This window comes from Phascolarctos cinereus, unplaced genomic scaffold, assembly GCF_003287225.1.
Source record: "Phascolarctos cinereus isolate Bilbo 61053 unplaced genomic scaffold, phaCin_HiC Scaffold_5;HRSCAF=322, whole genome shotgun sequence".
Lineage (NCBI taxonomy): Eukaryota > Metazoa > Chordata > Mammalia > Diprotodontia > Phascolarctidae > Phascolarctos > Phascolarctos cinereus.
In genome coordinates, this window is record NW_027555958.1 from 325,313,570 (window position 1) to 325,325,918 (window position 12,349).

General features: G+C 49.0%; 1 protein-coding gene across 1 annotated transcript in view; it reads left to right on the forward strand.

Annotated features, from left to right (window-relative positions):
- Positions 1 to 4,416, forward strand: part of NTRK1 (neurotrophic receptor tyrosine kinase 1) — a 38,264-nt gene extending 33,848 nt beyond the window's left edge. The window contains exons 16-17 of the mRNA XM_020991977.2: positions 960 to 1,118; positions 4,095 to 4,416. Coding sequence (XP_020847636.1) covers positions 960 to 1,118; positions 4,095 to 4,280 — 345 coding nt within the window. The 3' untranslated portion in view covers positions 4,281 to 4,416. The remainder of the gene's footprint in view (positions 1 to 959; positions 1,119 to 4,094) is intronic.
- Positions 4,417 to 12,349: the final 7,933 nt, after the last annotated feature.

Below are 12,349 nucleotides of genomic sequence, written 5' to 3' on the forward strand. Positions count from 1 at the left end.
CAATCTGTGCAAGCAGATTTGAGGATTTCTAAGGTCACTTCCAGTTTAGACAGGCTGGATTCCATGACCCCAGAGTCTTTCCAAGAGGCCATAAAGGAGGGCCATACTCATTTCGAATATTGTTTACATGATATTTGCTTGGGGCCTCCTAATAAAAAAAAAACCTCTCCTTTGCCCCTCTCCAGAATAGCAAGACCCAGAGACAGGGGCTCTGAACTAGAACTCCAGGGTTCTTCAGCAGGTTAATATGGGTTTCTGGGTCAGATGAAAGACTGTGAGTGGAGGGGGAGGGTTGAAGGAAGAAGGACTGTGACTGGTGTGGGGAGACAAGACTGCTCTCTTGGACCCAGTGAAGGAGTAGAGCAGCTGGGGTGAGACAGTGTAGGGAAGAACCTTTTTGTGTCCCTTCTCTCCATCCAGATGGAAGGTTCATCACTTTTTCCCTTTTAGCTCTGGCCTAGGGACCAGCATCTATATTTAATGATTGGGGGTGGGTGGGGGATCTTTGGGGCAGGGGAATCACTTAGTACAGACTTTCCATGCCCCTCCTCGCCCACTTACTCAGACATGGACAGACCCTCTCTGGTGCTGGGGTGAGCATAGTAATTCACTTCTGGGTGCTTTAAAGTTTACTAAGAGCTATCCTCACAAGCCTATGAGGTAGCTAGTACCAACACTATCCCCATTTCTTAGATGAGGAAACTGAGTCCCAGAAAGGTAGAATAACTTGCCCAAGCCAGGAAGTGGCAAGGCTGGGATTTGAACCTTGGCTCCAAGTGATTTCTGCTACATCTGTTTAACGCCTCCCGTTGTTCTAAGACTTGCCTCTCTCAGGCCCTAGGGTTCATGAGTGGGGCTTCTCCCACCTGCTCCAGAGTATTTCAGCAGGAAAAGGGGCTTGTTTTCAGGCCAAGTGCTCTGGAGGGAGGAGATCCAAATGACCGGTGTTTTACCCATAGGTGGGGGGCCGCACAATGCTACCCATCCGATGGATGCCACCGGAGAGCATTCTCTATCGGAAGTTCACCACGGAAAGTGATGTCTGGAGCTTTGGCGTCCTACTCTGGGAGATCTTCACCTATGGCAAGCAGCCCTGGTACCAGCTCTCCAACACGGAGGTAGTGGGGTCCCATCTTCATTACACTCCCTGGGTCCTTAGCTCAGCCTCCCCCATCCACATTCCACTCCTCACCCCAACTCCCTCTCCTCTTGAATGTGGGTCAATTCCAACCTCCCCCTCACCCCGCATCTTCACCACCTCCATCCTGGCCCCATCTCTCACCAGCTGATATTGACTTTGCCCCTACAATCAATCAACCAACAAATATTTATTAATTACCTATTATGTATCAGGCACTGGGTATATAAGCACAAAGAATTAAGCAATCTCTACATGCAAGAAACTTCTTTCTGAATGGGGGAGGTGATGGATTGACTGATAACAAGATGGACTGTGGTTAAACTACAGGAAAGACCACCTACATTGGAATAGCAGAGTGTCCTGGGCTCTGAAGAGCAGATTCAGGGGCAGCTAGGTGGCGCAACGGATAGAGCACCGGCCCTGAAGTCAGGAAGACCTGAGTTCAAATCTGGCCTCAGACCAAACACTTGACCCTTACTAGCTGTGTGACCCTGGGCAAGTCACTTAACCCCAATTGCCTTAAAAAAAAGAAGAGCAGATTCTGGGGATCGGAGGAGGGCATTCATATTAGTATGTGCATATTATGCTTATTGATATGGCATATTAATATATGCAGCCTAAATACAAAGTATCTATAAATATATATTATATGCATAGTTGTCAAATACAAGGTAATTTGGGAAAGACAACACTAGCGATTGTGGTGAGCAGTCTTGTTTCAGGATTCAGGAAAAAGAGGGTGTTGGAGGTATACAGCCCACAATAATCAAAGGCAATCCCAGGACCCCTCAGCTGACTTTCTTTTCATACCCTGGGACATAGTGATCTAGCCAGCTGCTCCTTCCAGCTCCCTAAGTCCTTAGCCCTGGCATCAGCTCCTCCCCCGAAGTCTGGGGAGCTCAGTGCCCTCTCCCTTTCCCCCAATCTGCTGTTCAGAGCCCAGGGCACTCGCTATTCCAATTCACCCTCTTGGGCAGTCTTTTCTGTAGTTTAACCACTGTGCTTCTTGTTATCAAGCATGCTGTATTTCCTTCCTTCCCCCAAGGAGGTGGGCAGAGGGGATGTCCTAAAGCCTCCTCATACCCTCGTCCTTCTCTGGTCCATTTTCCTTATCTCTCCCATCCTTCCTCTCCTTCATTAGCCCCTCCCTCTCCTCCCCACCCCCACTCCTTTTCTTCTCTCAGTCTGAGTCTCTGTGGCCCCGAAGTCCAGATCACGGGCCTCTCTTAATGACTCTCCAAGCATTTAATAGACCCCAGTTTTAGTTCTTCTTCCTGTTTATAGAGGCAAGGGGGCAGTGGTAGGGACTGTCGTTAGGCCATCAGAAGGACAGTCCTGTCTCACATCACCTTCCCCCGTTAGTTCTGGCCCACTCCTACCCCCTTTCTTCTCCCAGTCTGAATCTCTATGGCCCCTAAATCCAGGTCAAGGGAGGAGAACCTGCAGTCTTGAGGCCACATGTGGCACTCTAGGTCCTCAAGTGTGGCCCTTTGACTGAATCCAAAGGATTTGTTCTGTGAAGTTTAGAGTAGGCCACATGTGGCCTCGAGGCTGCAGGTTCCCCCACCCCTGATCCAATTCATAGGCTTCTCTTAATGACCCTCCAAGCATTCTATAGACCCCAGCTTCAGTTCGCTTTCCTATTTATTGAGAGGAGAGGGACTGAGGGTTAGACCATCAACAGTCCTGTCTAACATCGCCTTCCCCTTAGTTCCTCCCCCTCTACCCCACTCCCACCCCTTTCTTCTCCCAGTCTCTATGGCCCCTAAATCCAAGTCATAGGCTTCTCTTAACAACCCTCCAAGCATTTTATAGACCCCAGCTTTAGTTCTTCTTCCTATTTATCAAGACAAGAGGGACTGAAGTCAGACCAACAGAAGGACAGTCCTGTCCAACATCCCCTATGGCCAGCCCTAGCCTGCCAGCTGAGCAGAGTGATAAGGACCCAGGTGTCCAGCCTCCCAGCTCAGCTTCCTGCCCTCCCCCCACCTCCTGGCTCACAGCTGTCAGTTCCCATTTCTTCTCCTAATGCAGTTGGCTCCCTGGGGGCTGGAAAGGCGGTGGGAGGGGGTTATAGATTTTAATTTTCTCAAGCACAGAGAGATGGAATGGAATTAGTCTCGGTTTTGCTGTGTCTCTTCCCCCACCTCTACCCTGTCTCCACACCCCCATTCTCTCTTGGGTTGTAACCCAAGCAGGCTCCTGCCCCCTTCTTGATCCCTCCTCTTTCCCTCCTCCCCCATCTCCATTCTTTTCTCTCCTCCTTCATATACTCTCCTGCTCTAATCTCCCCACTAGTCCATCCTACAGCCTTCCTTCCATCCTGTCTGCTGCAATTCCAACCCATTTTCTTTGTATTTTAGGGAAGGCAAATTCCCCACAGAAGGGTAAAAAAGGGATATAGGAAAGGGGTACATTTCCCTCTCTCTCTCTCCACTGTCTCTCTCATTCCAATATCTCCTGCCTTCTTTCTGTAGTCTAACTGCCCTCCTTTTGCTTCTTCTAGGGGGTAGGGTGGAGTGGCCATTGGGAGAACCCTCTCTACTTACCCCACCAAGCTGCTAAGACTGATGAGCTTTCTCCTCTCCTGCCCACACGGAAAGTCCATCCATGAGCGTCACCTCTCATTAGCCCATCGCTACCTCTTTCTGTAGCTTCCCCTAACCTAGCCACTAAAAATCTAACAAGCGGGCCTGCCCCTTCCTGCCCCTACACATGCCTCCCCTCATACCCTGGTGGTATATCTCAGTGTGGCTTCACTCCCTCTTGCAGCCTCACTCAGTTTGACAGAATTTCAGACCTGGAAAGGACCTTGGAGATTACCTGGTCCAGCCCCATGAACATGGGTGGAAGCTGAGGCCCAGAGAAGGATTTGCCCCAATCATGGGAACCCAACCTGGGTCTCCTGCTTCTCTGGGTTAGGCCTCTCCTTACACCTTACTTCTTTCTCCAGGCAATCGAGTGCATCACTCAGGGCAGGGAACTGGAAAGGCCTCGGGCTTGTCCCCCGGAGGTGTACGCCATCATGCGTGGCTGCTGGCAGCGGGAGCCCCAGCAACGCCATAGCATCAAGGACATCCATGCCCGGCTCCAGGCCCTCATCAAGGCGCCTCCCGTCTACCTGGACATCCTGGGCTAGCCGGAAGTTGGACACGCCCTGAAGATCAGCCTCTGGGGCTCCCAATCTTGCTCATTCTCGCCACCGCTGCCACCCCTATTATTACCACCCATGGGTGATCTCAAAGCATCTTTAACTTATCCTTAGCCCGTGAAGAGTTGGGGAGGGGGGTGGGACAAGGGCGGGGGAGGATTTGTATGCTACTCAAATGGCACAGTCACTCAATATATTTATTGTCCCTTCAACTGTCTCTATCTTGCTTTGAGGGCAGGGAGGGCAGAGGAAGGGCTGGGGTGGGGATGCCTGTGTTCCTGGCACAGGACCATCCTTCCTATGAGGGGGAACAGCCTTCCGTGGCTCCTAGTGTCAATTTTTCCTCCTTCTTCACCCTGTTTGTTCCCACCTGAATCAAATCCCACATCTCCCCTCCTGCTTTTGAAGAAGCCACATAAGGGTTTGGGCAGGGGGTGAATCTCTGATATCTAGGGTTCCTTTCTTCTCTAATAACCCAAGCTTCAGTGGAAAAGAGGAGGCTGAGGAGGGCTGTACTGGAGAGAGGCACAGGGTTGAAGTTTCTCTGAGACTGATCTCCTAAAGATTTGCCTTTAGCTTCAAGAAGAGCTGACCCTAGGTGGGGGGTGCGATGGGGTGGGAGAGACACTAGGGAATGGAAGTTAGATCCATAGATGTTACCTAAGGTCATGAAGGGGAAAGCTCCTGGAAATTGGGAATATGTTATGGAGAGAAAAGATTAGCCATAATGGGATGAGGGGCACAGAACACTTAAATCTTGGTTTCGCCCTTCTGGGGAAAGGTAAATTAGCATTCTGAGATCAGTACCTGGAGTTAGGGGACTGGACAAGCTGAGTGTTCCCTAAGGACTCAAGCGCCTTTTCCTTCCTTTGGCCTGAGGGAGAGATAGACTTCCCGACAATTGCTTTGAGATCTCTTTGGGGAGGCAAATGGCAAGGGGAGAAAGATTGGAGGCAGAGGCAAGACCTCTTGTCTGGAAGCCCCATTTCTCCTAATGGCCAACCTTCATCCTGCCAGAACCCACAGCCCCTTATCCCTCTAGGGCTTATCAGGAGGAAATGTCAGACAGTCCCTGGGAGGCCACTCCCCCCCAGCCTTTATTAGATCTGCTGCCTTATCAGCCCCCCCAGGCCTGGCCAGGATGGTGGCATCTGCCTCTTGTCCAGTCTAGTTAGAGCTAATGGAGGCCTGACCCACAGCCTGGGGCTGATTGATACAGAAGGTGAAGGGGAGGAGGGGGGACTCTCCTGAGCTTGTCCCCTGAGACCCCCAAGTTTAGATGCATACAAAAGAGTCTCCTGTTAGGTGTGGCCTGTCCCATTGAGGCTACATCTTCCAAGGTCTCAAAACACCTAGAGGTCTGGGGACAGAATCAAAGAAAGTATGGTGCAGGAGAGCAGAGAACCTGAATTTCATTCAGTGGTGGAGAACTGTGGGTAGAATGAGACAGACAACCTAAAATGACAGAGGTGCAAAAGAGAGAGAAACACTGAGACAGAGAGGGAGATCTCCATGCAGAGACAGGCAGATTTAGAGGTCCAGAAAGAATGACATATAGAGAATTAGAGAGGGCAACAGATATAAGAGCAGAAAGATGGAGACAGAGTGATAGGGACAGAGACACCCGAATGGAAAAAAAAAAAAAGACAGGGACAAACAGACAGAGAGCTGGAAAACACAGGTGGAGACAGAAAGAGAAAGTGCAGACACACAGATTCTGAAGACCCTGAGAGATGACTCTGTGCTTCCTCCTCCCACCCCTACCCCAAGTCCCGCCCTGCTTCCCCCCCAATACCCCCTCCCCTGGCATGTGGACATAGCTGAAGAAGTGAGGAAAGAGGAGCACTGGTCTCTGAGGCTTGGATGGGAATTGGGGGTGGGGGTGGGGGAGAGTTGTCTTGGGTGTAACCTCCCATAAGGGAAAAGAAAGTGATCAGGTCCCACACTGCAGCCAAGGATGGTGTCTAGACAGTGGGAGGAGCTTCTCCATGAAAGTGGGAGACCTTGGCACAGAAAAGCACAGTAAAGGGGCAGTCTCTTCTTCCCTACACACCCTGAAGAAAAGGATAGTCTTCTTAGAGGAAGAGGGATGGTGAGAATAATACCTGTCACTTTATCCACCTTCCTCCTTTGACCGTGATTGGTGCTTGGAGGTCATTTATAGAATATTGGGAGGTTGGGGGGTGGGGAAACCTAAGGCTGGTGGGATTGGAGGCAGGGTAGGGCTGACTGTTCCCTAAATAAGATGGGAATATTGAAGGGGACAATTCCCAGATCAGTGGGAAAATGGACTGGGTAGAGGCCATCGATACAAGACAATGAAATGATTTGGCCCAGCCAAACACCCTAAGCTCCTCCTTCAGCCTGCAATTAGTGGCCCCAGATATTTTTTGGAGGGAAAGGGGTTTCATGCATGCATCATCTGGGTTATGGTCACCAGCTGAAACTAAGACACTGAAACAACTCATTAGCACATGCACAAACAGCAATACACATGGGCATATGTAGAAACTGATATACACAAGGGGCACCGACCCACACAGTGGAACATTGACATCCTCTGATGCAGCACATTGACCCAAGTGCTGACAGACATCAATGCACACTTGTTGACACACTGACACGACAAATTGACACGTTGATACACACTGACACTGATATACCCTCTAATCCCCCCTCTCTCTCATATTTCTCTATTCCCTTGCACTCCCCAGTCATTAACCTCCCAGAGCACCACAAGGCCTCTGCCCCGACCTGGTTAATTACCTCCTCTCCCTCCTCCCTGTGCCAAGTCCATTAGCCCCTAGCCAGAACACCAGATAAAACAGAGAAAGTACCCAGGGGGGATCGATGGGGATAAGGCCTTGGGGACCCCATAGGGAGGGGTTGGAGGTGGAGGATGGAGCCTCAGTCGGTGACAACAATTTGAAAGTTTCAGGACCCCTATACACCAGAGTCTGTAGGACCTGGCCCAAGAAGACCTTTTCTCTCAGAATATTAGAGGGAAACAGAGGGGCTGCCACTAAAAGAAGTCCTGCTTTCACAGCTAAGGCTCAGTCTTTCTGTGCTCCATTCGCTCCTTTCCGGCTATGGGGGTTGGGAGGAGTAAGAAATCTGAGGCCCAGAGAAGGTGGTGGTTTTTTTTCAGAGGTGACCAGTCAGATAGGAGAAGGGAAGGGAGTTGAGCACTGAACCTAGGCATCCCAGGTCCTCACCGGGCCCTGTCACCATCTGCTAACAATCTTCTCCCCTCCCATCAAGAGATTTTTCATGAAAGGAAGAGGAATGAGGACAATTTAGCACAGAGAGGGTGGTGAGAATCCCTGGAGTATCCAGTGCTGGAACCCATTCTACAAAGAACCCAAGTGTCCTAAGTCTTTCCCCTCAGCTTGTCTATACAGCCAAAGTCTCCTTCCTACATATCTTGGCCCCCCCCTCCTTTCCCTGGGGGCTTGGATTCCCGACAGGAGATCAGAGAAGCCGCCTGCCGTTAGGGCTTCCAGGAACGGGCTGGCGGGCTGAAGAAATGCTGCCTGGAGAGTATCCCCTTCTCTGGATTCTATTTCCCCAGCCTCCCCTCTTCTTCCTCCCCCTTCATCCCCATGTCTGGGAGCCAGAACAGGGAGTTCTATCTTGGAAAGAAGTCCAAACCTAATGAGAACCATGGATCTCCAAGCACCTGCTGTATATTTCTTTGGAATACCTTTGGAAAGGAGGGGGTAAAGCCTTTAGAAGAGGAATGAGGACCCAGGAATTCTGGTCCCCAGACTCAGGATTACAAATGTGGTCGGGGAACAGACACACAAGTCATATTTCTGGGTGAACACCCTGTGGTAATCCTTCCCCATCTGTGGCTCAGACCTATCACCTCTCTCCTGGTCCCGCTCCCCCCCCATGCTCCCCTCCTCCACTTGGGCTCTAAGATGGAAAGTTTAAGCTGTTTTCGGGAACTGAGGAGGGCAGAAAGGGAGGAGGGGAACCTACCAGGTCTGGTGCCAGGGTTGGGCATGGGGGAGAGACACAAATCAAGACGGGCATTGCAGAGCCATGGAGACAGAGAGATGTAAGAAAGACAGAAATTGCTGGAGATACAGACAAAGAGAGAGCCGTGCAGAAATACATTCCGAAACAGAAAGATATAGGAATAGATACGTAGAGAAACATAAAGAGAGATAATGATCTAAACACAGAGATATACAGAGACCCAGGAGTCAGACCTGGAGGGGCCCTTCAAGAGTATCTAGTCCAGTTCCCTTATTTTACAGATGAGAAGACTGAGGTTCATCTAGTGAAGTAACTTCCTTGAGGTCACACAACCAGTAAATGCAGAAGGGAACAAGCACATATTAAGCTCCTGGTATGTGCCAGACACTGCTGAGTGCTTTTACAAGTATTATCACATTTGATCCTTACAACGACCCTGGGAGGTAGGTATTATTATTATTATCATCCCCATTTTACAGTTGAGGAAACTAAGGCAGGTAAATTAGTAGTAGGCAAATCAGAATTATAATCCAAATCCTCTTATTCCCAAATTCAGGGTATTTAGAGGCAGCTAGGTGGTGCAGTGGATAGTAAAGAACCTGAAGTCAGAAACACTCATCTTTCAGAGTTCAAATATGGGCTCAGACACTTACTAGCTGAGTGACCCTGAGCAAGTCACTTAACCCTGTTTGCCTCAGTTTCCTTCTCTGTAAAAATGAGCTGGAGAAGGAAATGGCAAACCAGTCCAGGATCTCTGCCAAGAAGACCCCAAACAGGGTCACGAAGAGTCAGACCAGACTGGAACAACCACATACATAACCCTATGTAAGGACAGAGAAATACAAAAACAGAGGCAGAGACATGTAAGAAACAACAGCAGAGACACAGTGTAACAGAGATACAAGGAGAAAAACAGAGACGCAAGGCAGGTTAGCACTGTACAGAAACCAAGGCACAGACTTTCCAAAAGCCCTTACCCTGGTTGGGATCCCTTGAGGTGAGATATTTCTCCTCCCACCTGCCAATGGGCCCCCTTTTCTGTTCTTTCTTCATGCCCTCCCCCTGCCCCCTACTCCTCTCCCACATCCCTTTCTACAAGCCAAGTAAGATTTGCTTCCCTTCAGCCCCTGAGGTTCCAGTCGGGGGAGATGGCATGGGTAGAGGGCAGCATAGGGTAGGTAAAGGTGTATGTGAAAAACACTGTTTCATCCCATTTTCTTCCCTTCTCCTTTCTGTCCTCCTTCCTTCCCAAGCAGCTGCTGTTTGGGGGAAGGAGTAGTACATGAGAGATTTGTTCTTAAACTTTTGAAGCCCCTTTGACATGAATCCCTGGAAGAGTGGTGGGGCTAATCTCAAAGCACCTTAGTGGAAGAAGACCATAGAGGACTTTGAAGCTGAGGAGACCCAGGCATAGTAGATCCCCGGTCTTGGAGGGGTGGGGTTGGGAGATGGGGAAGAGAGGGAGGATAAAAAAAGGAATAACATGGTATAGCATAAAGAACACTGGCTTTGGAGTCAGAGCATCAAGCACTCAGATCCTGGTTATGTTACTTCCTACTTTTGTGGCCTTGGATAAGTCACTGTATGGCTCTGTGCCCAATTTTCTTCATCTGCAAAATGAAGATTAGACTAAATGACAGCTAAGGTCCCTCCCAGTTCTAAGTTTATGGACTTACGGTCTAAATAGAGCCCCGAGGTCTAAGTACCATTCCTTTCTCTGCAACTGTGCATTTTATTCCTCCTGATGGAAGGCAGCACCCTAGGATGAGAGGTTGTGGTGAAAGAAACCTAGATTTTTGAGTCAGTAAACATGGGTTCTAATCCCAGCTCTGCCTTTTACTAGCAATATGACTTTAGGTGAGTCAAGTCACCTTTTTTCCCCTTCATCTCAGTTTCTTCATCTACAAAATGGGCATAATAAAATGCATTGTGTACCAGGTTGCTGTACTTTTTTAACCTTAAATCAAGATGCGTATGTGAACTATTATTACCTTATCGAAGCCCACAGGCTAAACCAACCCCCACACCAGTTGGATCTGTCAACCTTGGGAGTGGGGGTGGGGGGAAGGAACACGTGAGGTGGGGTATATAATAAAAGAGCCCAAGGATGGGCTCTTTCAAAATGGGTGGAGGGGCATAGAGGAGATGACTTTCTAACCCTTCTTTTAGCCTATCTTCCCTTGACACCCTTCCCCATCCCTTTTCCTTCCATCTGGAAATGTTGGGTAGTCCTTCCTACAGTCTAACCTTCACCCTTCCCTCCACCGGGCCTGAAGGGGTTACCTTCCATCTCTGCCCAGAGATCAACTCAAATCCCTCCCACTGCAGGTCCCAGCTGCCTGGGGCCTGTGGTTGGAGCTAATGTAAGTGAGAGGCGGAGGACAAGAGGGGATAAAGTTATTAGCGTCTTCATCTTTGAGGGATATTGATCGTCGTGTCTCCAGACTCACTTGGCCTTATAAACGGGCTGGGGAGGAGGGTGGCTCAGCTCAATAGGCTCATCCCTCCCCCCATCCCACATACAACAGGATGCCTGGGTCCCCCTCTAAGAAAGGGGCTTTGAGATCGGCGTCGGAGAAGCAGAAGGGTGTTTGTGGGAAAAGAGAAAGGGAAGAGGGGCCTCTGTGGAAAAGCAAAACCACAAAGGTGGCTGGAATGCTCTCAGTCTGTAAGACTCCGAGCTGAGTGGAGGGGTCCTCATTCTGTGACGGGAACAGATTTGAAGGCAGATGGGGATCTCTACTTCTATTTCAGGCTGAAGAGCCAGAGGTGTGTTGGGGTAAGGCAGGCAATTCCTTCCTCCTCCTAGGAAAGAGATGTGCATGAGTATACCATGTGTCTGTATGTCAGACTTATTTCTAAGGGACAAAGATTTCTAGCCTCCTTTGCTCCCAACTTCCCAGATGATCAAGGAAAGAAGCCAGCAGCTGAAAGAGACCTGAAACTTATATACATACATTCATCCCCTTCACCAAGGCAAAGCTTTTACTCAATTTAATTCAATCCAACATTTATTAAGCATCAATTACATGCAAAGCACCGTTCAATTCTATTCAATTCAGTTATAGTTTCAGTTATAGACCATAAGGACTGAGCTCACATTAGGGACCACTCTCAGTAACATCTTTGCTTTGTACTTCCACCCACTTTACCCTGGGAATATATGAATTTGACTCCTGTCTAGAAAAGTCTTCAGTCCCCCAGTAAGCACTCAGGCTAACAAAATGTCAAATATAGGACAAATTTCATTTAGCCCGAAACCCAAAGAACAAATACCTGGGCCAATAATCACTTGGGACAATTCTCCTTCCCTCAGTGGGCTTATACCTTCCACAGGGATTTATATAGACCTCTAGTCTTTTAGTACTATCCTCAGTAGACCTCCCCCTCCACCCCAATGAGAAGATAACTCAGGGCTGCTGGAGAATCAAGCAACCTCACTTCTGGTGAGTTTCTGCTTTCCCAAGGGACCTTGCCTAGTTCTCCAGACTTAAAATACTGTCTAAGTGAGCTCCTTCCCAAGGAAAGAACTTGGGATTGCTAGACAGTCAAGTAACCCCAACCTCTGACAGATTCCACTTTTTCTTTGGACCTATATAGTCCACACAATTCCCAGTATCAATTAATGGATAGGACCAATAGTTCTCCTTATCTCACGACACAGCAACAGCTCCATCTGTTTTTGTTCTCTCCCTCAGAAGAACTTCTGAGAAGCTTCTCTCTCTTAGGAGAACCTCTCTTCTTGTCTATCTCCACCTGGAGCCATTTTATTTTTACTTTTATTTTTTATTGTTGGCATGCAAGTGATTCCCTGAAGGGGTCAAATAGATGGACAGAGCTCTTTCCAGGAAATACAGTCCATGCACATGTGCAGTTCTTGTCAGTTCCCCTCATTCTTTCTTTAGTTCTCCCTTTCTGTGGCTAAGACCAAGAATGAAGCTCACATATGAATTTCTTCAACTATGAAGGATCAACTTGTTGATTTCCATTAATACTGCAGTTCCTTAGCCATGAACCTCATCATCCTCGTGGTAGGCCACAACAAGGGCCAATCAAGGCCCAAGGGCAAGGCC